Below are 24673 nucleotides of genomic sequence, written 5' to 3' on the forward strand. Positions count from 1 at the left end.
ATTAATAGAACAATCTTTTCCCTGCCTTTGGTCATGACATTCTCCAATGTATCCCACCGTTGGCAAACAGTGATGCGGACACTGCTTAGACAGCCAGCCTCATTTTGCAAGCTACTCCAACCGAGCTCTGCTTCCTCCCCTCCCCAACACACCCTTTGCAGATGTTGCTTCCTTGAGAACTATCCCCATCACTCCACTTTCCCCTGCTTGCCTCCTCTTCCGGGTTGTCTTCCAGGATTATCTCCTTCAGAAAACCCGCTATAGAAAGAGTTCAATAAATTTAGGTGTTGTTATTGCTAAAACCAATATTAAAAGTTTATTCCTCGTGTGACTAATGAAGGGGCTTACGAATGAGAATTTGTTAAATGGATGGATGAATGGGCCTTCACTTTTTCACTTTAGCAACTCTACAGATGAAAGGACTGAGAAAAGCTGTGGAGGAAAATCTGCGAAAAATTCCACTTCAGACGACGCCGAGCAAGAACCCGCCTTCTCCCCACCTGCGGGCGCTTGGACGCGAGCTCCCGGGCGAGCTGGGGCTTCGCTCCGCCCGCGGGGGCCGCGGGGCGCGCCGCGCCTCCCGCCCACCCGGAAGCGCGCCGGGGCGGTCGCCGTCAGCGGCTCGGTGGAGGGAGCAGCGTTCCGCGGCCATGGGCGAGCCTGACCCCCGCTACCGCGGCTCCTCCATCGAGGACGACTTCAACTATGGCAGCTGCGTGGCCTCGGCCAGCGTGCACATCCGAATGGGTAGGCCAGGCCGCCTTTCCCCTCCGCCCCCGGCCTCCGTCGCCTTCCCGGCGGCGCCGTCGGTCTCCCGGGACGGGTTTCCGGCCCGAGGGAGGCGCCCTCCGCGGCGGGCGGGCGGGCGAGCGCCGGCGGGGCCGTGGGGTCCCGGGGGAGCCCCCGGACTCGGAGGACGGGCGCCCTCCTTCGGGAGTTGGGGGGCGCTCTGGCCGCTTTGCAGGGGCTCACGTACCTGTGCGATCTGAGACCTAAACCGCTTCCTTCCTTCCCCAGGCGCCTCTCCAGCTGCTTCCCCCCCTGCTCAGCCCCAGCCTCCCTTGGGTGGGGCAGGGAACCTGGACCCTCCCCTTGTAGAGCCCACCCTACTTTAAGCCCTGTCTTCTTGGGGTGAAAGGCAAAGATGAAAACCTTGGCCGCCTCATTTGACTGCTTCAGAAGAAACTGAAACTGAAAGTTACCTTTTTTTGGTGGAAATAAGTGTATTGCGTGATCGTGACTTATAACTGAATGGAATTATTAGGATGTGCATTCTTTGGGGGGCGTGTGAAAGGTCGACGCAGGGGCCAGGAATGAGGAAGCCCACATAGAAAAGAACAAGATGGCCCCGTGACAGCAGTACCACTGATAACAGCAAACCGAAACTGAAGCCATAAACAGGAGAAAAACAACTTTGTTCCGCCTAAACCTGTTTCCCCCCCTGCCAACCCAGTTCTCCTGCCTAACCTCTCCTCACCCTATAAAAGGACATCTCACCCCCACAACTGGCGCGACTTCATCACGGACCCCCACCTTGGGTCCCTGAATTTCGCCCGGGGGCGCAATAAATTCCACCCCCCCTTTGAGAAATTTAACCTGGCTCTCCTTTTCGTTATCCTCCAAACCTTTCAGCATGAACTGGTTTTCAGTTTCTGTTGTCTTTCCTTTGCTGCACTGTAGGATGAGAGGGCGGAGACCATGTGGAATGCTCACTATTTTCTCTCCCTAGGACTTACAACTCAACATAGGTTTGAGTGTTACTGAGGCAGTTACTAGAAATGGAAGCTTTCTAGGTCAATAAAAATGCCGTTTAGTTTTAACTTAGGCCGTATCCAGTGGGCAGCAATTTTGAATTTAAATTACCGAGCTACATGTAAGTGGAATTCAGTGTCTGTTTTATTTCACCATGTCGTCTCAGAAGCTACCTCAGATTTTCATTCTTATCCGTGCAGCGGGAATTTTGAAAATCTGTTGCACTGAGACTTTTCATCCCTAGCATCTGTTTTTCTGGAAATGAATTTTTTAAATGAACCTTTTTTTAAGTAAAAAAATTTTATGACAAAATATACAGAACATTAAAAAGTTACCATGTTAACAATTGTAAGCATACAGTTCAATAGTGTTACATATGTTCTGATTGTTGTGCAGCCAATCTTCAGAACCTTTTTATAATGCAAAACCAAAACCCCATACCAGTACATCAAACAACTTGCCATTTCTCTCTTCCCCAAGCCCCTGCTATATACTTTTTTTTTTTGGCGAATCTGGATACTCTAAGATACCTCATGTAAGTGAAATAATACAGTATTTATCTTTTTGTGACTGGCTTATTTCAATTAGCATATTTTCAGGGTTCATCTTTATTGTAGCATGTGTCAGAATTTCTTTTCTAATTTTTTAGGTTGAAAAATATTCTGATAACATGTATAAACCACATTTTATTGATCCTTTCATCTGCTGGTGGACACTGAGTTGCTTCTACCTCACTGTGAATAATGCTGCTATACACATAAGCACACAAATATCTTTGGAACGCTCCTTTCAATTCTGGCTATACACCCAAAAGCAGAATTGCTTAATTTTAGTGAAAAACCTCAGTTTAACCACCTGTATTTCTCCTTTCCTACTCACACACAGAACACTTCACTACTGACACTTCTGATCACCATATGTGTGTGCGGTTTTCCCCACACCTAACAAATCTCTGCCATATCAGTGGGTGTCCTACATCCATTTAACACAGTTCTGTCACTATCTGGAGATATAGTGTCAGATCTCACAGGTTTAGAACTCAGTCCTAGGAAACTGCTTCCACACTATTTTTATTGATTGGTTTTGGTATGTTGAACCATCCTTAAATTCCAGGATAAATCCCACTTGTTCATGGTATATAATGTTTTTACTCTCCTGTTGAATTTTGCTTTTTTTTTTTTTTTTTCTTTAAAGATTTATTTTATTTATGCGTATAAGAGTTGGGTGTAGGCTGGCATATTTAACCCCATGTGCTACCAGGGAGGCCCCTTGTTAGTGTTTTGTTGGGGATTTTTGCACCAATATTTATCAAGGATATTGGTCTGTAGTTTTGTTTTCTTACAGTGACTTTGGCTTTGATGTTGATATAATGCTGGTTCATAGAATGAGGATGAAAGTGTTCTTCAATTTTGTTGGAGTATTAGGAGGACTGGTGTTAAAACTCAGCTCTTAGTGTATAATTTTTAAACCAGTAAGGCTTTCTTTAGAGTCCAGCTGTAAAGTGGACAGTGACAATGTGATACAGTAGACTAAGAATTGGTATTGCAAGTACTGGGAGTGGGTGAGAATTTCTGGCTGTCTCACAGATACCAGTGGGAGAATGAGAATTCTGCTAATCCCAGAAGTGATAAAGAAAGAGAGTCGCTTCAGGGTAGGTCAGAAAATGGCAGACACTGCAGGAAATTAAATTTCTGTGGAGGAGATATGTGAATAGAAGGCATCTATAAGAGAGTTATTGTTGAGTCAGGGTACTGCCATTAAAGAGACATCTGAATCATTACCATACATTTAATAAATAAACTTAATTTAAAAAAAAAACAACCCTTTTTATTGCCTGTAAACTCAGTAGGGAAAGAAAAGTTTTGGATGTCATTGTTGCTCTCCTTAAAGCATTAGTTTGGTTGTTCAGTAGCTAAACTAATCGATGATAGCAAATTAATTAAATTCTAAAGTGCCAAGGGACTTTAGGAGGAGTCCCTTCTAAAGAAACTGGAGGGAGTTTAGGAAAGGAAGTGAAAGTGTGAATAGGTAGGAATAGAATCCCAATCAAGTGCTGGGTTTGGATATATGAATGCTAAAAAAAATTTATAACAATATTGTTGTTTTCCCTGTAATTACAACTCCTAAAATAACATATACATATGTTTATAGAAATCTAAGTTTCAAAACACTTTTCTAAAATAACATAATTCTTTCAGTGAGGCTGGAGGCCCAGAACCAGGTTTTGTGATTCATAGATGAATGTTCCTTCCACCTGTCTGCATATGTAGACTGTTACAAAGAATTAGTCTTATTGTGGTTAACTTTCATATGTTTCACATCAATTTACATGTTGACTGAAATACCAGAAACACAATAATAATTTGTTCATTCATAAATATTTACATTATGCAGGAGCATTTTACTTTGGGAGCTCTGGTAATTGGATTGGTAACTAAACTGACTACATGTATATTAAAAAGTAGTTCTCATCTATCTCTGGTATTTAGTAGAGAAAAGCTAAAACAAAAATGCCCCCAAATTTTTTGAAAGCATGTCAAGCTGCTTATAATATGACCATTCTGGAAGATATTTTTGGAATAGTATACATCTAAAATGTCAAGGTTCAGGTGGCCTCCCTGGTAGCGCAGGGATTAAAGACAGTGCTATCAAGCTATCACCAGCCAATGCAGCATGGGTTCCATCCAGGCTGGCCAGGAAGCAACAGGGTGCAGGACCCCTCTCCTGCCTCGCAAGTTGCTCCCCTCAGCAGTGTATTTCAGTATATCTGCCTGTTTTGCTCCCCACTCTGGTGAATCCTCTCAACCCCCGCACCACTAGCTTACACCCCAGTTCTTGTATGCATATATAATAAATCTTAAAAAAAAACTTAAAAAAACTAAGAAATTAGGAAAAACTCTCTATGCGAGAAGGAAATATTAAAATTTTGAGGATTAAATCTTTAGCATTTATGAAATTTTCCTTATTCTCATAAAATGCTTAGTTTATTAGTTGGTACTTGGCTGACATGTCATCAGAATACTTCATTCTTATCTTGAGAAGCCAAGTCTTGATAGGATTTTTTTTCAATGAGAAAATTTATCAAATGAGCAGTATAGTGAGAGGTGAGAGACAGGGCTTCTTCCTTTATGGGTAAAAGTCATTCAAAAATGTTTTAATTGCCTGCCTAAAAAGCACAGTGCTCTCTCTACTCAATTGACACCATTATTATTTCAGAATAATGCCTTCTGTCTTCCCACCAAAATTCATTTTTCTTTAATTCAATATAATTTTATTTTATTATATATATATTTTTTACATTGTTCTTAATTTTTTTACAATGTGTACTTTCTCATCTCAGTTATAGTCCCCGTGTAATTCAATATCATTTTAAAATTTAATGTACATTATTCTTTGCCATACATTTGTTTGGGTGCTCGGGGTATGACAATGAGTAAGGCATGCTTCCTATTATTAGGGAGCTTTAGTCTATAGTGTAATGGAAGTGAAGGACAACTAGACTTATTAGCAAATCAAGTGATTTAGAATTATGATTCCTTGGGAACATAAAAAGGAACATTTAATTCAGAAAGAGAAACTGAGAAAGGCTGAATCTTTTTTTTGTTAAGATGTATTTATTTATGCATACAAGCACTGGGGTACAGACCAGAGATGTGGGGGTAAGAGGATTCACCAGAGACAGAGTGGGGAACAGAACAGGCAGACAGACCAAAATATGATGCTGAGGGGAGCAGCGGGTGAGTCAGCAGAGGTCTGCTGCGGAAAGGCTGAATCTTAAAGGATGATTAACAGTGAGCTAAAGGCGCCCCCTGCCCCCCACCCGGCGCAGCGGGTTGAGCGCTGAGCTACAAAGCTGTCCACAGCCTCTACAGCGCAGGTTCGATTCCTGGCTGGCCAGGGAGATACCCACATGGTGCGGCAGACCTCTCTCGTCTTGCCTGCTGCTCCCCTCAGCAGTGTCTTTGGTCTGTCTGCCTGTTCTGCTCCCTGCTCTGTCTCTGGTGAATTCTCTCACCCTCCGGCGCCTCTGACCTGTACCCCAGTTCTTGTATAAATAAATCCTTAAAAAAAATAATTTAAAAAAAGTGAGCTAAAGGGAAGGAATAGTGGAGAAGGGTGTTATCAATAGTATACATGGAAGAGAGGTAGGAACTGCTGTTATAGTTCTGAAGCTGGTGGTGAGACCACTGTATTTATATCATCTGTATATCAGAATAATAAGTATTTTTTAATCAATAGGTCTCAGATATGATATATGGGTGCTTAATAATAAAATATTCAGAACATAAGAATTTATTACTTTATAGAAAACAGAGACAGGTACAATAAGTGATAGAACAGAGGAGTGAAATTAAGTTTACATACTTGTTTTTAAAGATATGTTTCATTTTGGGGAAATAATTCTGTTGTGGAAATTAAAGTATCTCAAAGTTTATATCTAGCTGTGTGCTTTTTAATCCTACTTTGTTTCAAGATAGAACTGTTCTTTAAAAATGTTCTGCTTTTAATCTTTTGCTTTATTGTATGCTGCTGTGTACAAAGAAACATAATACCTTTTTATTTTTATGAAAGCATTTATATTTTCACCCATTAACTTAATTTTTTAAGTTCATGCTTCTTGGAGGTCTACTTATCACTTACAATTTTTGAATTTATAGGAATCATTTTTAATTTTAGATTACCTGCATAAAGATTTAAGAAAGAATATATGCAAAAATTTAATATTTCTAATAAGAAATTTGTTCTTGGTGTTCTGTAATAAATACTTAGTCATGTGTAATTTTTTCTTTCAGCCTTTCTAAGAAAAGTCTACAGCATCCTTTCTCTTCAAGTTCTTTTAACTACAGTGACATCTACAATATTTTTATATTTTGAGTCTATGCGGACATTTGTACGTGAAAGGTAAGTTAATCAGATGATTCTGAATCATTTTAAGCGACTGCATATGATCAAGAGATCATATAATTAAGTTCATTTTTATATTAATTCTTGATGTTAGAATATAAAAAAGGTTAATTATTAACACCTATGAATAAGATTACTTTTGTTTTGATAAGAAACATGCTATAGAACATCTTTACGTCTAAATTATTTTGCTAAGAGTTAAATCCTCACCTTCTGGGATAATACTAAGAATTTTTACTGTATGAAGTTAAAAAAATTTTTTTTAAAGATTTATTTTATTTTATGCATACAAGAGCTGGGGCACAGGCCAGAGGTGTGGGGTGTGAGAGGATTCACCAGAGACAGAGTGGGGAACAGAACAGGCAGATTGACTGAAGTACACTGCACAGAGGAGCAGCAGATGAGTCAGGAGAGGTCTGCTGCACCATGCGCGTAGCTCCCTGCCCGGGGATCGAAATCATGCTGCAGTGGCTGAGGATAGCTTCATAGGTTGCGTCTTAACCCCTTGCGCCAGCAAGGAGGTCCGAAGTTTAAAAATTTTTAATTGATTTCTTTTTATTAACCTTTTGACCTGCCCCAAAGCCTAGGTAGTGCATGAAAGATTAAGATACTAAATACAAGTACATTTAATTTAACTTAGTTTTGACTCATGGCATGTCAGTTTCACTGACAAGTTTTCAAGAGAGCTGTGACTCACTCCTAATTTATTTAAGATCTGACCTCCAAAATAATTATTTCTCTGGATAAAAGTAGTATATATATTCTTTATATTAAAGAAAGGGAAAAAAAATGAATGAAGGGATATTTTCTAAAAAGTAGAGAATTTTTGTCCTCCTTCCCCTTATAAAAAGAGAACGTTGAACTAGTAGTTTTCTATTTGGTAAAATTATTTAAGTTATAACTATATTGCAAATATCCTAAAACAGTAGTTAGGTATAAAATTTGTTTATTTAAAAACTTTTCTTTATTGTGCTTTAGTTCTAAAAGCAGAATGCTAATAGCAGAAATTATTCAAATATGGAAGAAATTCTGCAGTAAAAAGAAAATGCTTTCCTATGTATTGTGGACTCTTTGTCCTGCTACTCCTCATTTTAGTCTCCTCAAATTTAAGTTTTGTGTGAACCCATCTAGATTTTATCGCTATACTTCTACAAACATATAAAAGAGAAATTTGTATTAAATTGGATAATACCATTTATATAATTTTCAACTTGAAAATGTTTTTAATGTTATGTCTTTCAGTCCTGCCTTACTTCTGGTATTTGCCCTTGGATCTCTGGGTTTGATTTTTGCATTGACTTTAAACAGACATAAGCATCCTCTTAACCTGTACTTGCTTTTTGGATTTGTAAGTACTTAACAATATCTCTTCCTTTAATATTTGTTCCTGAGTTTTAAATTTATTTAATTGAATGCATATACATCTATAACAATGGCAGAACAAAATTACGGAGTTTTTTAAAATGAGGATATTATAGTAAATAACTTGTACTTTTTAGTTTTTTGGAATTTTTAACCTCTTGTCACTTTCAAAGATTTTTTAAAATTATATTCATTTCGGTAAAGGTGGTTTACAGCACTGTATGTTTTAGGGGTATAGGTTCACACCTCTACAGATGTATGTTATCACACCATACCTACCTCCAATGTGTCAACATTCTTTCAGCAGTCTACTGGGGCCTCACTCCCTTATTCCCATAATGATTTTCTGTACCCTCAGTTCTGCAGTCAGATTTCAAGGATTTGTTTTGTTTCTTCCTTTGCTTTGTTTCTCTATATATTCCATGTGAAGCATGTAAAATACATTACTGAGACTTCTGATACTAGGTTATTTTGACCTGCTCCAACACAGTAAGAAAGGAGGTGAATTTTACCTGGCCTTAGAAGGTGCAGGGTGTGTGTGTGTGTGTGTGTATTTTAAATGGGGTATTGTTTTGGGGTGGTGGTATGTTTTCCTACTCTTATCTTTTGCCTGTTTATATTGTCCTCTTTCTTTCAATTACTTGAGTATGGGGCAAGATTTCTTACCTAAAATCATGTCACAAAAATCAAGAATGTAGTGTAATTATGTTGCCCAGAAAAATGATTTCTATCATCTTGCTACCACTTCCTGACACTGCTAATAACATAAAAATGTAACGAAATGTGGCTATGGCTTTATTGCTTCTACATTTGTATAAATTCGAATACCATTTTTGACGTGGTTCTGATGACTTCTTGATTTTAGGTAGGAGTGAGTTATAGGGAGTGTTTCTACCCAGAGCATGATTATATGGCCACTACTGTTTCTGCTTTTGTCTTTATAATATGGTCTGTCAGATGGCTTGATAAAATCAAACTAGCGTAAGCATATAAAACAAAATAAAAATATGTAGTTAAAGAGAAAGAAATGCTAAAGGACAAAACTCACTATTTCTAAATCTTGTTTACGGTATGAGTTCAACTACTTGTAACATGGTTTAAACAGAGACAAAATCCCAGTGGCCTAAACAGGATAGTTTATTTTTATTTCTTATAAAATCTGAATGACTGTTTAGTCACATTGTCAGAGGTCCAGGTGCTTGTTATGATTCAAGCATTCCTATGGTATTGCATGGTATCAGACAGCTTACTACCATATCCACTTTCCAGGAAGTAATTGAAAAAAGAAAAAGAAAAAAAAAAAGAGAAGAGAAAAGGGAGAACAAACCTCTTGCCTTTTAGAAGTTGTATATTTCTCTATTTATATTCTGTTGGCTAAAATATGGTCCTATGACCATATTTGCAAAGGAGGCCGAAAAACTATAATTTTAATCTGAGTAACTGTGTACAGGGGGAAAAATCCTGTTACTAGGGAAGAAAAAGAGATTGCTTATTGGATGACAGTTTCAAGACTATCATACTAAAGTACTACCTAAATATTTTATTTTTCCTATGTTTGTGTGAGATATTGAGGTTTTTGTAAATGTGCATGATTTTCAGTGTTTTTATTTATACTAGAGTGAGAAAAATAGAATTTCCTATATTATTTCTTATATAATCACCCTATTATAGATATGAAAAACCTAGTCTAGATAGATTCACAATTAGAACTAAATATTCTTACTTAGTACACTGAAGTCTTATTTACGTAATGGTGGGCTTAAAATCTGTCCCTTATACGTCACAAGACTGCTTTGAAACTAAAATAAGATTATGCATATGGAATCACATTGAATCCCTAGAAATGAGAACCTGTACATGAGACAGTATAAATATTATGTGTAATTTTAATTTCTTTTCCTTAGACACTGTTGGAAGCTCTGTCTGTGGCCTTTGTTGGTAAGCTAGAATTGTGTTTCTATATATTATAGTAATTTTTAATGTGGATTAATCTTTTGAGTAAAAAGGTGTTTGAGTAAAACGTGTCATGTTTCAAAAATTGGCATAGATGAATTCCTAAAATAGAAGCAAAAATTAAAATGCAGTTTAGCTTAGAGGAAGTGGAAAAAATTAGGAAAACAATAGGAGTGGAGAACATTATTTATCCATTTATCAGAATAAGGCAACCACAGTTAATCTTTTCCCTAATTTTAAGGAATCTTAGGTGAACTGATGATTTTTATTTTAGGTAGGAGTGAGTTATAGGGAGTGTTTTGAGCCATGTACTTTTAATTACATGAGTTCAGTCTCTCCAGTTGCCTGCTTTGAACTGTGCCTTACTGTTATATCTTCATAGTTTATCAAATGGACTACAAGAAACAAAGATAATTTCTGGTTTGTATTTGAAAGGAAGTGTTTCTATGCAATGCCTCAAGTAAAAAATTTATGATGAATAAAAACTGAGATATTCTCAAAATGATTAACCTTGGGTACAGAAAGGTCAGGATTAAATATTACTCTCAATTATAATAAATTCTCATGTTTAATATATTTAGGACTTCCTATTTTATCGCTGTTGATTTTAACCTTTATGCTAGTTTTGCTGAATTTATATAGTGCTTGGTATTCTACTTCTTCCGTTTGTAAGAGAATAAAAGTACTGTAATTTCTCAACATGGAAAGAATTATTAATATTTCTATATTATTAGTGTTATTATCTATTAATGCTATTTACTATTATTGTTACCAAGTTCATCTCTGCCCTCCTGGCTCCCAATATTTGTAAGGAATTTACTATTTCAATGTTATTCTAATTAGGATTAGAAATACATAAATGGGGTAATCACCGGATATCATTTTCCTCACAAATTTTAATTTTTTTCCACTTAATCTTATGCTGAAATGACTGACAGAGCAAAATTGATTTCATCTTTTATCTTTTCTGCACCTTCCTTACTCCTGTAATGGTACAGAGACATTTCAATAATGTACCATTTTAGAACAGAACGAACTTGTTTAATCCCAGAAAAATTAAAAACTACTTAGTTTTGGGTGAAATTTTATCATTGTTTTAAAATATTAAACAGTTACATTAAAACAAACATAGTAACCCAGCTGGTCATTCTAAAATTACAGAAGAAAAATTTTTACACAGTCAAAACTCTATAATAATTTACTCCAAGATAAGGCACTTGGATACAGAGCAATTAGTGGTTAGTTTCTGTTTTCTGTAGGACTGTTCAATGGCAGACAACCTCAGACAGTTCCAATAGTTTTCTTACCTGGTTTTCCTGGTTTGGGCTTATTACCTGGGTGCAATAGCCAGGTGATTGCTAGAATTGCTGCTACTGTCTAGGAATTCCCAGTCAGCAACAGAATCATCCCTATTGATAAATTTAAGCTTTAATGGGCAATCATGACAGGACAGGGGTGGATGAGAATCATTCTGCCATATCCCCACAACTCCTAACCACCTAGCTGTATAATTCTGTAGTCTTTTCTTTAGCTTCATAGTTACTTGATCCCTTCTTTTATGTGTGAATGTGTATTTTGGATCCTGTTTATTGAATTACAGGGTCATTTTGTATATCAATATTCAATACTAGGGAAAAATCTTTTCATAATTGTTTTTATTGGCAAGTAGTACAGGAAAAACTAAAGTAACTTTTATGTTAAATACCGGAAATAAATCTTTTATGTTTATATACATTTTTAATCAGTGTTTTCATTTTACAGTTACTTTATATGATGTAAATGTTGTTCTGCAAGCTTTTATACTGACTACCGCAGTATTTCTTGGTTTGACTATATATACTCTACAATCTAAGAGAGATTTCGGCAAATTTGGAGCAGGGTAAGTTATATAATCAAGGCTATGATTTTCATCTCCATTGAGATGGCAATTACTGATGTCAGGCTTCCTGAGCTTGTCCCACAGTTCACTGATGCTCTGCTCATTTTTTCCCAATCTGTTTTTTCCTCTGTGATTCATTTTGGTTCGTTTTTGTCACTATTTCAGTAACTTTATATATTTTTTAAAGATTTATTTTATTTATTTATGCAGACGAGAACTGGGGTGTAGGCCAGGGGTGCTGGGGGTGAAAGGATTCACCATAGAGTGGGGAGCAGAACAGGCAGAGCTACTGAAATCCACTGCTGAGGGGAGCAGCAAGCTACGCAGGAGAGGTCTGCACCATGTGGGTTAGCTCCCTGGATGGGATCGAATTCATGCTGCAGTGGCAGGCAGTAGCTTGATAGCTGAGACTTTAACCCCTGCGCCACCATGGAGTGCCCAAATTCAATAACTTTAGCTTCTTCAGTGCCTAATCTGCTCTTAGTCCCAACGAGATAATTTTTCTTTTGATATACTATATTTTTCATCTACAGAAATTCAGTTTAATTTTTATCTTTTGAAAAAAATATATCATCCACTTCTTTCCTTTTGATAATACTGTTCTAGCTCTCCTTGAACACAAAGATATTTTTGAATGTAATTGTTACTTCCATCACTATGTCATTTCTGAATAAAAACGACAGTACTTTGGGGATGATGTTAATGGATATGTATGGTTACAGAACAATCTGCTATTATTACTTGGTTTAAAAATTCAATTATGTTCCATTTATTCTTGTATATATTTACAGAAGTTTTATAGATCTCTGAATCAAAATACTTGTAATGATATTTCTGTTTATATATTTTGTGTTCCATAAGAAAACTATAAAAATATATTCGTTATATGTTCAGAAATTTCTACATTTCAATTTATTCTTTGGTAAATAAGAGGACGGGTTTATTCAGTAAAAATGTTTACTGGGTTTGTAAAGTTTTTTAAGGAAGAGTATTCTAAATTACTATTTTTTTTTTTTATAGACTGTTTGCTGTTTTATGGATTTTATGCTTGTCAGCAATCCTGAGGGTAGGTTTTCTTTTAGAATGATAACTTGAAATGTAGTTCTGGCCATGTCAATATAAATAATTATAAAAAGCTATAAGCAGTACTCTTATGATAAGTTACTTAGCTGTAATTGTCTGTAACATTTGTGTATAAAATGATTATTGTCTTTAAAATAATCAAGCATTAATATTATTGAATGAAAGATGAGTAAATGAGTTAAATTACATAGAAAGAGGCCCTCACAAGTAATTGCTATCCTCCAAGTGGCACATGTATTCTGAAAAATGTTTAAATGTTAATGTTCAAAGTCGAGTAATTTATTAGAAAGTAAGCTATCCATTAATTCATTCAACAGAAGCAAGAGCGAACCTCTCTTGCCTGTTTCTTTTTTTTTAATATTTGAAGGGCAGGTTTATTAGGAAAAGGGACAGAAAAGTAAAGTACTCTTGCACAGACACAAGCAGACAGGAAGAGCTGCCCTGAAGGGACAGGTTTGCTGAGAGATGGTTACAGGTGGGTGAACTTGAGGAGAGCGGCCTCCCCTGAGGGAGGTCAGTGAAGAGAAGCCCCGGCAGGTACAGGTCACCGGCAGGCAGGAAATTGCTGCCCTGCAGAGGGAGAGAGTTGGTAAAAAGAGGCACCTGCATAGGCACAGGTGGGCAGAAGGAGTGCTGCCTCTCTTGCCTGTTTCTGCTTTTAACATTTAAATACAAAGTTGTATAGCATTATTAAATGTGTATGTAGTGTATGTTACTTAAGAACAAGTAACATGTATTCTTAATACTGTTCTTATAAATATTATTTTAATCTCTTGCCTATAGTTATTTTTTTATAGTGAGACAATGGAACTGGTTATGGCTGCTGTTGGAGCACTTCTTTTCTGCGGATTTATCATCTATGACACACACTCACTGATGCACAGGCTGTCACCTGAAGAGTATGTATTAGCTGCCATTAACCTCTACTTGGATATCATCAATCTGTTCCTGCACATGTTGCGCTTTTTGGAAGCAGTCAATAAAAAGTGATTGAAAGCAGGCCCCAGGGCCTCCCTGGTGTCTTAGGGTTTAAGTCTCAGGGCTATCACCCCTATGGCCTGAGTTCAATCCCTGCTAGGGAGCTAACACACATACGGAGCAGCAGACCTCTCCTTAACAGTGTATTTCAGTAAATGCACTGTTCTGCACCTCACTATGTCTCTGATGAATCCTCTTTACCTGCCCTACACCTCTTATCTCTACCCTATTATATGTAGTGTTATAAAATGATTTATTACTAAAAATTAAAGATATATTTCAAAGTCAGATATTTTGACATAAAATGTGTTATATTCTGCGCTACCAGTGATTAGGACTTTGCAGTGATCTGAATGTTTATGTCCCTCCAAAATTTATATGCTGAAATCTAATGCCCAGTGTGACATATGAGGAGGCAGGGGTTTTGGGACATGCTTATTAGGTTGTGATGGTGGTGTGTTCATGAATGGGATTAGAGCTTTTTATAAAAGAGACCTCGCAGAATCCCTTATCCCTCTGCCATCTGAGATTATAGTGAAAAGACAGTCTGTGAACCAGGTGGGCCTTAATTATACACCTAATTTGCTGGCACCTGAATCTTGGTATGTTCAGCCTCCAAAGCTAGGGGAAACCAATTCTATTGTTTATAAACTACCCATTCTCTAGTATTATGACAGTCTAAACAGATTAGGATTTCATCATATAAATTCTAGAAGGGTACAACTCAAACCATAACACATATTAATCTAAAACTGGTGAGTTTTAGATTCAGTTGGATTCCATCATAATCAATTGTTGAATACCCAATTGCATGATGTTATTACTCAAGTATAACAAGTATAGTGAGTGGGGGCTATTAGATTGGAATCCTTACTATGCACTGTTGATTATAATATGACAATGGCAAGTTATTTATCTTCCTTATGTTTTTTGCATTATCTTATGATGGGAATAATACCTTATTGGGTTAAGAGGATTAAATGAGAAATACAGAAAGTTAATGCTTAATGTCAGATGAAAAGTATTATTACTGTCAGTCTAAATTTAAACAAAATCAGATTTGACATTTAATAAAAGTAAAACTGCCATGATTTTCAGTAAATTATTTTTTGGTTTAGGAAATAGTTTATTTGAAAAATAAAAATGTAGACAATGAATCATCTTAAAATGTCAGATTTTTGTAAAAGTTAAGATTTCTGATAGGACATTTTTAAATTTTTAACAATGGTAAATAGATAAGATCAAGAACTTTGAAAACCACTGGTATAGTGTATTATACTTTGTAAGAGAACTATAGTTATTCATATGTTGTGCTGTCAATGAATTTTATAGATTGCTCATTTTTAGCATCACTATCAGTGCTGCTATGGGATGTCTCTGTGTGCCAATGTGCACAAAGATGCCTAGGTAGGGGATATACCTAAAAGCAGAAATGCTAGATGAAAGGGGAGATATGCAACTTAAATTTTTTATATCAAATAAAGGTGCAAATATGCAAAGATCAGAAGTATTAAAAAAGTGTTGACAGGAATTAACAGAGTGATAGCAACTTTACAAGCAATGTATAAAGTACAGTCAGAGAGGCGGCAGGAGGAAAACAAGGAAAGAGCAGTATCTGAGAACTTTTTATTGAATGTAATTTGGAGAAAAACGAGCAACGGGCCCTGCCTCCCTGCCATCATTTCTTTTCTGCAGGCTTCAGATCTTGCTTTGATCAATTTGATGCATTTTTGGGGATGAGTGTATCAGCAGCCAGTTGTGGGCTTTTTTGGAGCAGCTGGGAACTTAGCTTCTTTTTGCTGGTAGGGCTCTGTCTCAAAGTCTGTCATTTCGGGCCTGGGCAACAATATGAGGTTACCATCTGAATCCCAGGATATTTCCTAATATCTACTAAGGGCCTATACTGATCAAGGGTTCCATGAGAGAGGCCTGAACTTACTTGTAGCATCCTTTAAGGTGGAGAACCAGTCCACTTCCCATCAGGTATTCAGAGCTACCTGCTGTCTCCAGTTCCATAAGCTCCTTCCAGCTCTCTGTGGGAGAGAAGCAATGCCCAATTTGACCAGTAAGCCTTAGCCCTTCCTCTGGGCTTAAAGTATACTGAAGGCTTTAGTTTGGTTCCTTTCATCTTTGTATTCCCATCATATTACCTATCAAAGTGAAAACTCAAATATATGAATTAGGGCTTTTTAAATATACCAAAGCAATTTATTATTTCTTGTATAATAGAACTGCGTTATGCAAACTAGTGAGGACCATGTGTTAAAAAGGGAGTTTTCAATAATGACTTTTCAAATCATCAGAAATGCTGAACTGGGGGTATACTTAATATTGATATTTTCATAATTGATGTTATTTTTCTCTCTTCTGGTACCACATGTCTATTCAAAAGTCTTGACCTTCTATTTTAAGCAAGATGCTGACAATTAGGACTATCAAGCGAGCTTTCTCTAAATTAGAGTGCAAGGTGAACTGTATTGGAGAGACAACTAAGATCTAATATATGGTTAATCTGGTAAAACAGAATTTCACTTACTCTGTAAGAACCTAACCTATTTAAAGAAAACAGACTTCTCAAGCATGCTTTTTTATATGTTAAGTTATGAGCGATTTCCTGTTGTTAAAAAAAAAAAAAAAACAGTGTAGTCTAAGTTTAGTAATTTAGAATGCAGGATTTCTTCAAGGGTACAAGTTTAGCGACAAAAGATCCACAAAATGTCTCAGAAAGAAATCTCGTTTACTAACAACCAGAAATAAATTTACTAGGTCGTTATTAACAATTCATTTTCCCGGTTTTTTTCTTTTTTTGGTATGTTGTAAATCTCTAGAAAACACTGCTTAAGAATAGTACTGTGCATGTTCGAAATTACAATGTAAAAATAAGAGCTCCCATTTGTCGAATGTATTATCTATAATCAATTAAGTTTTATTAGCTTCATTCTATGGACAAGGAAATTCAGACTGTGGGACACATTAATTAATACAACACAGACATGGTTGGAACCTAGTTTGGTCACTTTACCCTTTTGTCTTTGAGATGGGGAAGGATTTTTTTTTTTTTGGTACCAGCTTTGAGGTAGAACACATAATAAACAAGACGTATTAAAGTCCAATTGGATACGTTCTGACGTGTACTGCCTAATTCCGGGAGACCATGACCCACCTGCGCTCGGGGAATTTAAGGACCGTTAATAAGGATAATCTCAATTCGGCCTCCGGAAGGACACTCCACCTGGAATGTTGGGGCTCAAGGAAACCATGACCAGTGTAGTAACTGAGACCGCCCGAGCTCCCCACGTGTCCGTCCCAGGCGCGCCTCGCCGCTAGGCTGGTTCGAGTCGCGCGGCTTCCCCGCCCACGCTCGCCGGGCAGGCCCAGCCGGAGCGGGAACCTGACCCCATTCCCTTCCGCATTCCCCGAACCCGACTTCCGCACCTGTCGGGCAGGACCCACCGGCCAAGACTCGCGCTCCACGACCCAGGGCAGGAAGCGCGTCAGCCGGGACTCCGCCGGACCCCGCCTGGCCACGCCTTCCCGGCGTCGGCTCCCGGCGTGCAGCGCGCCCGCGCGGGGGGCGGGCCGGAGGGGCCGGAAGGCGGAAGTGAGGGGGCTTCCGGTCCGCGTGAGTGGCGTGTGTTCTGCGTTCGTGAGCTCTGTCAGGTGAGTCGGTGCCGCCCGGGCTTGGGACTTAAGACTCCATTCCACCGCCCCTAGAGGTTGTCCGCTCAAGCCTCGTCCCTTTCTGGAGAAGCCCGAGCGCGGCCTAGAGACCTAGGCCTTCCTCAGGGTCAAGGACCTGTCGTGGGCTTGCTGACTGCCCTCCGGCTTCCCCGAGCTCTGTGCCCAGGGAGTTAGTTCACTCCGGCTGAGGGTAACCTCGGCCCTCGAGGCTGCTTACCACGGCAATTTATCCCCACCCCTCACGGAGGTTGGTTGGTGTAGACAAGGGAACAGTTTGTAATTGCTGGGGTCCAAAGTGTTACACCACTAATCAACCACCCAGCAAATACTTTCTCAACCTTTACTGTGTACAATGCGCTATGCATTAGGGGATCTAACTGAACACACCCTATTGAAACTCCCGCCTTGGTGGAGCCCAGTTTATTGGCGATGACAGAAAATGTAAATAATCTCAGACTTTAACACATTAAAAAGGAGAGCGAGGTACGGTTTGAGAGAGTTAAAGGAGGAGCAGTTGTGGTGAGAGAAACCTTTTTGGAGTATAGAATTGAGGAGCAAGCCGTGGGATCGCTTTTTAGACATAGGAACAACACATGTAAAGGTGGTTACAGTTTGGATCTTTATTAAAATCACATGTTATAACTACCTTTAATATACTTAACGCAATAAGCAACATATTTAGGTGTCATATATCATGATTGTACAAGCATAAATCCATCAGCACAATCAAGATGCTGTTGTAAACTACTCCCCAAAATTTCCCTCTCAAGCTATTTATAATCTCTTCTCATCCCTCCATACATCCCCATAGTATTCCTGGGTTTTCATTTTTTAGATGTATTTGGTACTTGTAGGTGGGGTGGAGCGTGAAGTTTAAAGACGCAGGGGCCAGATCACAACCTTGTTGAGTTTAATTACATCAGGTGCATAGTCACTAAAGGATTCGAAGAAAGCTCTGAGATTGGTATTCTCTGAAGTTTGGAAAGGTCACTCTAACTACCTTATAGAGGATTTAGGACTGAAGCTAAGGTGTCAAAAGAAAGCAAGAATGGAAATAAACAAGTTTAAAATAGACAGATTCACTTGGAGGGTGGATAATGAGGAATGCCATGTTCTGTAGATTGGAAAGAAATCAAGATTCACTTAAAAGAGACATAATAATATTTGTGCATTGTGTAAATGTAAGGTGATTTTCTTTGTATTTGGGGGAAATGAAATTTCTGTATCTTGTATGGAAACTTCAGGAGCTTTCAGAAAATGACTTGACTTACAGTTTACCAGTGCCTACTCGGAGTTTGATTTTGTGTCCTTGCTATTTAATGACTGTATGTGCCCTGCCTATCCCCCATAAGTTGCACGGTATAGCATCATACACCAGGAACAAAGTGAGAAGTTTCACCTTCCTCTCCTGTAGAGATACTTTGAGATTTATTTATTATTTATGCATACAAGAGCTGGGGCACGGGCCAGAGATACGGAGGGTGAGAGGATTCACCAGAGACAGAGTGAGTAACAGAACAGGCAGACCAACCAAAATACACTGCTGAGGGGAGCTGCGGGCGAAACAGGAGAGGGCTGCTGTGCCATGCTGGCTGCCGCTCCCTGGCCAGCCTGGGATGGAACTGGTGCTGCAGAGGCTGCAAATTGCCCCACAGTGCAGTACTTAACCCTTTGTGCCACCAGGGAGGCCCACCTTTGTGTTTTTATAGTAACTATTTGAATTTGAATTTCAACTTTTGTTTAACTTTCTAGGTAAATATGGCTAAAAGCTTAAGGAGTAAGTGGAAAAGGAAGATGCGTGCAGAAAAGAGAAAAAAGAATGCCCCAAAGGAGCTCAGCAGACTAAAAAGTATACTTAAAGCAGATACTGATATCTTAATGAAAGATGTGCAAGAGATAGCAACTGTGGTGGTACCCAAACATTGCCAAGAGACAGCCCAGTGTGTGAAAGATGAAAAAGGTGGGTTTTTGTGCTTCACTTTTATAAAAAATAATTCAGTGCTTTCCACTTTGTATGTTATTGGTGAGAACTGATAAAATCATTGTTTTTCACCATTAATAAAACATTTAAGAAGTTATTTGAGATATTCAACATTTTTATAGACTTGGATAGTGGAAGCAATTACCCTTGATCCCTTTTCCTTTATCTTTTGTATCTAAACCATTAACGTATCTTGAGCACCTCTAAAATGCATCAGGCCATGCTCCATTTTTCTCCTGCCTTCATGCTTCCACTTCAGATGACCAGTATCTCTTGCTTGAACCACGATAGCTTTTTTGCTCTCCAGCGCTTGCTTCCTTCTCATTCACTTTTTACTTATCAACAAATATGATCCTTTGGGCCTCCCCGGTGGCGCAGCAGTTGAGCGCTAGGTTGCGAAGCTGCCTGCAACCTCTGCAGTGCCGGTTCGATCCCTGGTCACCGGGCAAGGGTCCCACATGGCGTGCGGACCTCTCCTGCCGCCCGCTGATCCCCTCGGCAGGGTATTTCGTCGGTCTGCCTGTTCTGTTCCCCGCTCTGGCTTGGGTGAATTCTCTCACCCTCCCGCGCTTCTGACTGTACCCAATGCTTGTATAAATAAATAAATAATCTTAAAAAAAAAAAAAAAGATCCTTTAAGAATGAAAATCAGATTTTGCCATTGCTGTGCTTGTCATTCCAGGTGCTTACCAGAACTACCAAGTCTACTTCATCTGGTTCTTAAATCTTAATCTAGCTCTTAAAAATGCTACTTTACCACAGGCTGAAGTTTGCTTCCTTCCTCACGAGAATGAGGAGCTTATTTGGAACACTGTGTTCTCAGACTCTAGAACAGTACCTAAAATAATCACTCAACAACTAGTACTGACGTGCTGAGAGAGACGAGGCACTATACTAGGTACTGTGGAAACAGTGGTGAATATCAGAGGTATGGTCTTTATCCTGATGGGAGTGACATTGTGTTAGAAGAGACAGAAAATAAACCAGATAAATTAATTCCTGTAATGTCAGCTGGTAGAGATCATGGATCCCTAGTGTGCCCAGGGAGGGACTTAATGAGTGTGTCCTTCACAACAGATAAGGTTAATGATAGATGTCTCAACCCATGGCTGCACCGAGATTCCTGCCAAGTGTCCTATTAGTGGAGCTGGATCTGTCGGTGTTACTGGGTAGAAAAGCGTGTCAGTGCCAGGATATAGCCAGGTCCTCCTTTGTCATCTGCCTGCCTCTGTTGTCACAAGCTTGAGGCTTACTACTCCACTTCTTCCCATTTCATTTGATTAGAAGTTACCAATCATTTTAACATTTATTTTTAAATATCACTTATAGTATATATCATCATGTATATAATATTATTTAATATTTTTTAAAAACCTGACCATATAAGTCTGGGTACACATCTTACTGACATAACTATCTTTCTTAAGGAAATTCTTATTCTGAGAAATGTTCTTAAAATTCACTTCTGCTGAGAGTCATGCTCTTCTTACTGCAGTAATTTAAGTCACACATCCTCCATAGCGTCTTTAACTTGTACTATTCCAAAGAAAGATAATCATGACAACATTCTTTACAGTGTTTCTGACTAAATAGATGATGTCTCATTCCTCACACTTTTTATGTTTTTCATGGTCGTAGGAACACATGGTGGCATGTACATAAGCCCACTGAATGTGCCATAAGGAGTTTTCAGAATATTCGTCAAAGCATTCCACTAATAAAGGATTATTTTTTTCCTTTATGGTTTTAGACTTCTTTCAATTCTGATGTCCTCATTGTAGTAATACTTTTTTTTCATAGGGCTATTTTTTCATTCCTGTGTATTAATGGTTTATCCATTTTTAATTCAGATGACATGAAAATGGAGACTGAAATTAAGAGAAACAAAAAGAGTCTTCTAGACCAGCATGGACAGTATCCCATATGGATGAGCCAGAGGCAAAGAAAAAGGCTGAAGGCAAAGCGACAGAACAAGAAGGGGAAAAACAAAGCAAAAGCAGCGAAGGCAGCTAAGGGGTTGGCCTGGTAGACTCTTAAAAACTGGAGAAAGGCCTCTTGGGATTGATCTTTGATAAGAGTATGTATGTTGATTCCAGCTTCCACCAAATGAAAACTTTGTATTTTAATTTGGTCTTTTTCTTCAATTCAGACCTCAAGTTTGTTTTGGAATTTGAATAAAATATTTTCTTTGAAGAATGAAAGTTATATTGATGTTTTAATCAGCTGCTGTTTTTATGCAGGGATTATCAGAAATCATGATGATTATAGGTGTTTGTTCTTAGTGAAGATTAAGCAAATGATATATGATGAATTTGAGCGAACTCAGATTTAAAAAATGATTGTATAATGTCTTTTTAAAGCATGTCATTGGATCTTATAGCGGTACTTGTTCAGAGTGCTCATTTTGTGTAATTCAGACTCAAAGAATTTTGTGTGTAGATGTTGAAGATCTTTCATATCTTCTTGGGTTTCCAACAGTAGAGAAGACTAGATTCTTTAATTTTTTTTTTAAAAGATTTATATATTTATGCTTACAAGAACTGGGGTACAGGTAAGAGGTGTAGAGGGTGAGAGGATTCACCAGAACAGAGTGGGGAACAGAACAGGCAGATCGACTGAAATACACTGCTCAGGGGAGCAGTGGGCGAGTCAGGAGAGGTCTGCTGGGCCATGTGGGTCAGCTCCCTTGCTGGCCAAGGATCGAACATGTGCTACAGTGGCTGCGGATAGATTCATCAGTTGCGTCTTAACCCCTTGCACCACCAGGGAGGCCCCAGATTCTTCAATTTTTTAAAACATTTTAAGTTTTTAGGTAAAATGTACCTAAAAACATATACAAGTCTATGTGCTCCATTTTTAGTAGACCTTCCTAGGAACTGTCTGCTGTTACATCAGTTATTATTTTAATTTACTAAAGTACAACATTTCCTAGTATATTTTGCTAAGAACTGTTTTTCCCCCAATGCATGTATAGATTTCATTGTCACATGAATTTGGGAATTGTCTGTACTTGAAGCTTCACAAAAAGTATTAGCTTATAGTCTAACAGATCTAGCTGTAAAGAAACCTGTTTAACTCTTTGAAAGTAGTATTTGAGGATGTTGCAAGTGCTGTTGTTGAAATTATTTTATTAAGTCTGTCCTGCTATAGTTTACTAACTTTAATTTCACTTGTAACTAAATTTATCTTTAGTTAAGCTATTTAAACTTAGCATTCCTTCTGAAATTTCACTGTAGTCCTGTTGGCCATCATTACATTTCCCTGGAGCAACAAATCTTTGAATGCCTACTGTGTTCCAGGAACTTTTCTAGTCTACCCACACAGGCATCTGTAATCAGGAGAATACAGTTAAGAGTGAGATCTTTTAGAATAAGGTCACGTAGTTATCCGCTCACTATTTTTGTCTTGGCACACTGCTTGGCTGGAATACAACATATAAATAAGTTAAAACCCAAATTTTTTAGATTTGAGTATAAAATTTGACACCAATAAAATCTAAAGTTATTTTGCATAATAAGACTTTCCTCACTTACCCGATGGTTAGGTCACCAAAAAGTTAGTAAATAATTATTAAATACTTGAAATAAATTTTCTCAAAACAAGCAAATATAAAACATGAATTGGAAAAATAATGATTATTCTGGGCCTTTTGGTAAAGTTACGAACAACAAAGAGTTTGTGAGGGAAAGGTAGAAACGTTAGTGTTCATTCATGAAATAAAAAGTTGAAAACATCCAATTAAACCACTGAAAAAATCAGCCTAAATATATCAGCTAAATTATTTTCATTCTTGGGCCTCCCCGGTGGCGCAGCGGTTGAGCGCTGGGTTGCGAAGCTGCCCGCGGCCTCTGCGGCGCCGGTTCGATCCCCGGCTGCTCCCCGGCCACCAGAGGAGGGTCCCACATGGCACGCAGACCTCTCCTGCCGCCCGCTGCTCCCCTCAGCAGTGTACTTCGGTCCTTCTGCCTGCTCTGCTCCCCGCTCTGACTCTGGTGAATTCTCTCACCCTCCCGCGCTTCTGACTGTACCCAGTGCATGTATAAACAAAACAAACAAACAAACCAGCAAACAAATAAATAAAGCATGCCTCTATTAAAAAAAAAAAATTATTTTCATTCTTTACCCCCATCATAAGAATTGTCTGCATTGATGATGTTGAACACTTAGCACTTAGGTTTTTGCAGCCTTGTCAGGTATTATTATTTTTTAAAGATTTATTTATTTATGCATACAAGAGCTAGAGTATAGGTCAGAGATGTGGGGGTGAGAGGACCCACCAGAGACAGAGTGGGGTACAGAATAGGCAGACAGTGAAATACACTGCTGAGGGGAGCAGAGGGCGAGACGGGAGAGGTCTGCTTCACCATGTGGTTTCTCCCTGGCTGGCTGGGGATCGAACTTGTGCTGCAGAAGCTGCAGATTGCTTCATAGTGCAGTGCTTAACCCCTTATGCCACCAGGGAGTACGTCGGGTATATTTTGGCTTCATTTTCTTTAAGAGGAAACAAGAAGCCAATGCCAGAGATATGGTCATGTTTTCTATGCCTTATAACCTTAAATGAAAATTTGACTCCAGTGGTGGTAGCTTTGGGTTTTCATCCAGGACCTGTTGATGTTAGGCTGGCTATTCAGTTATGACTGTCAAGATTTAACTTAAAAGTTAAAGTCAAAACAACACTGTCAACATGTGAGAAGCATATTCTTTGGTATCATGGCCTCTGGAAGGTGCTTGGTTATTAAGAGAAATTGTCTTGCACAAGATTGTTGATGGGTGCTCTAAAGCAGTGAGTTCATGAACTGCACTGCCAGCAAGTCTTCCTACCTCTTGAGAAATTTAGACTGCCATTTCAAAGTTAGCACAGTGGTGTGCTTACTTCTTTGTTGCTTCATTCCTGAAGATTATAAATTGATAAGTATAACACTGTCCTTTGATCTTTTAAATGATTAACTCTTCAAAATTCCTCTTTTTTTAATTTAACTCTAATGTTTTCCAAAGAACTGCTGTAAAGCCACCAGATGGAGCCCAAGCTAAGCACCAAATCCTTTTTGGAATTAGATTGGGTAAATAACAGTAGGAATTCAATGTAATATTTTATTTTTG

At 38.4% G+C, this 24673-nt stretch overlaps 2 protein-coding genes across 2 annotated transcripts; both read left to right on the plus strand.

Moving 5' to 3' along the window:
• Nucleotides 1–586: 586 nt before the first annotated feature.
• TMBIM4 (transmembrane BAX inhibitor motif containing 4) lies at nt 587–17178 on the plus strand. The gene is made up of 7 exons (XM_037514048.2): nt 587–747; nt 6546–6654; nt 7900–8005; nt 9924–9957; nt 11734–11851; nt 12872–12917; nt 13718–17178. The coding sequence occupies exons 1-7, from the start codon at nt 651–653 to the stop codon at nt 13922–13924; spliced, it is 717 nt and encodes a 238-aa protein (XP_037369945.1). The 5' UTR covers nt 587–650; the 3' UTR covers nt 13925–17178.
• Nucleotides 17179–17502: 324 nt separating this feature from the next.
• On the plus strand, nt 17503–23409 carry LLPH (LLP homolog, long-term synaptic facilitation factor). The gene is made up of 3 exons (XM_037515259.2): nt 17503–17572; nt 19346–19553; nt 21424–23409. Exons 2-3 carry the CDS (start codon nt 19352–19354, stop codon nt 21600–21602), a joined length of 381 nt encoding a protein of 126 aa, XP_037371156.1. The 5' UTR covers nt 17503–17572; nt 19346–19351; the 3' UTR covers nt 21603–23409.
• Nucleotides 23410–24673: the final 1264 nt, after the last annotated feature.

This window comes from Talpa occidentalis, unplaced genomic scaffold (genome assembly GCF_014898055.3).
Source record: "Talpa occidentalis isolate TD23 unplaced genomic scaffold, MPIMG_talOcc4v2.1 talOcc4.16, whole genome shotgun sequence".
In the NCBI taxonomy this organism is placed as follows: Eukaryota; Metazoa; Chordata; class Mammalia; order Eulipotyphla; family Talpidae; genus Talpa; species Talpa occidentalis.

Excerpts from the sequence above, each read along its gene's own strand:
- LLPH (XM_037515259.2), top strand. The coding sequence starts at position 19,352 with ATGGCTAAAAGCTTAAGGAGTAAGTGGAAAAGGAAGATGCGTGCAGAA. Across the intron at positions 19,554-21,423 it reads GTGTGTGAAAGATGAAAAAG|ATGACATGAAAATGGAGACT; the intron begins GTGGGTTTTTGT and ends TTTTTAATTCAG.
- TMBIM4 (XM_037514048.2), top strand. The coding sequence starts at position 651 with ATGGGCGAGCCTGACCCCCGCTACCGCGGCTCCTCCATCGAGGACGAC. Across the intron at positions 9,958-11,733 it reads TCTGTCTGTGGCCTTTGTTG|TTACTTTATATGATGTAAAT; the intron begins GTAAGCTAGAAT and ends TTCATTTTACAG. Across the intron at positions 11,852-12,871 it reads TTCGGCAAATTTGGAGCAGG|ACTGTTTGCTGTTTTATGGA; the intron begins GTAAGTTATATA and ends TTTTTTTTATAG.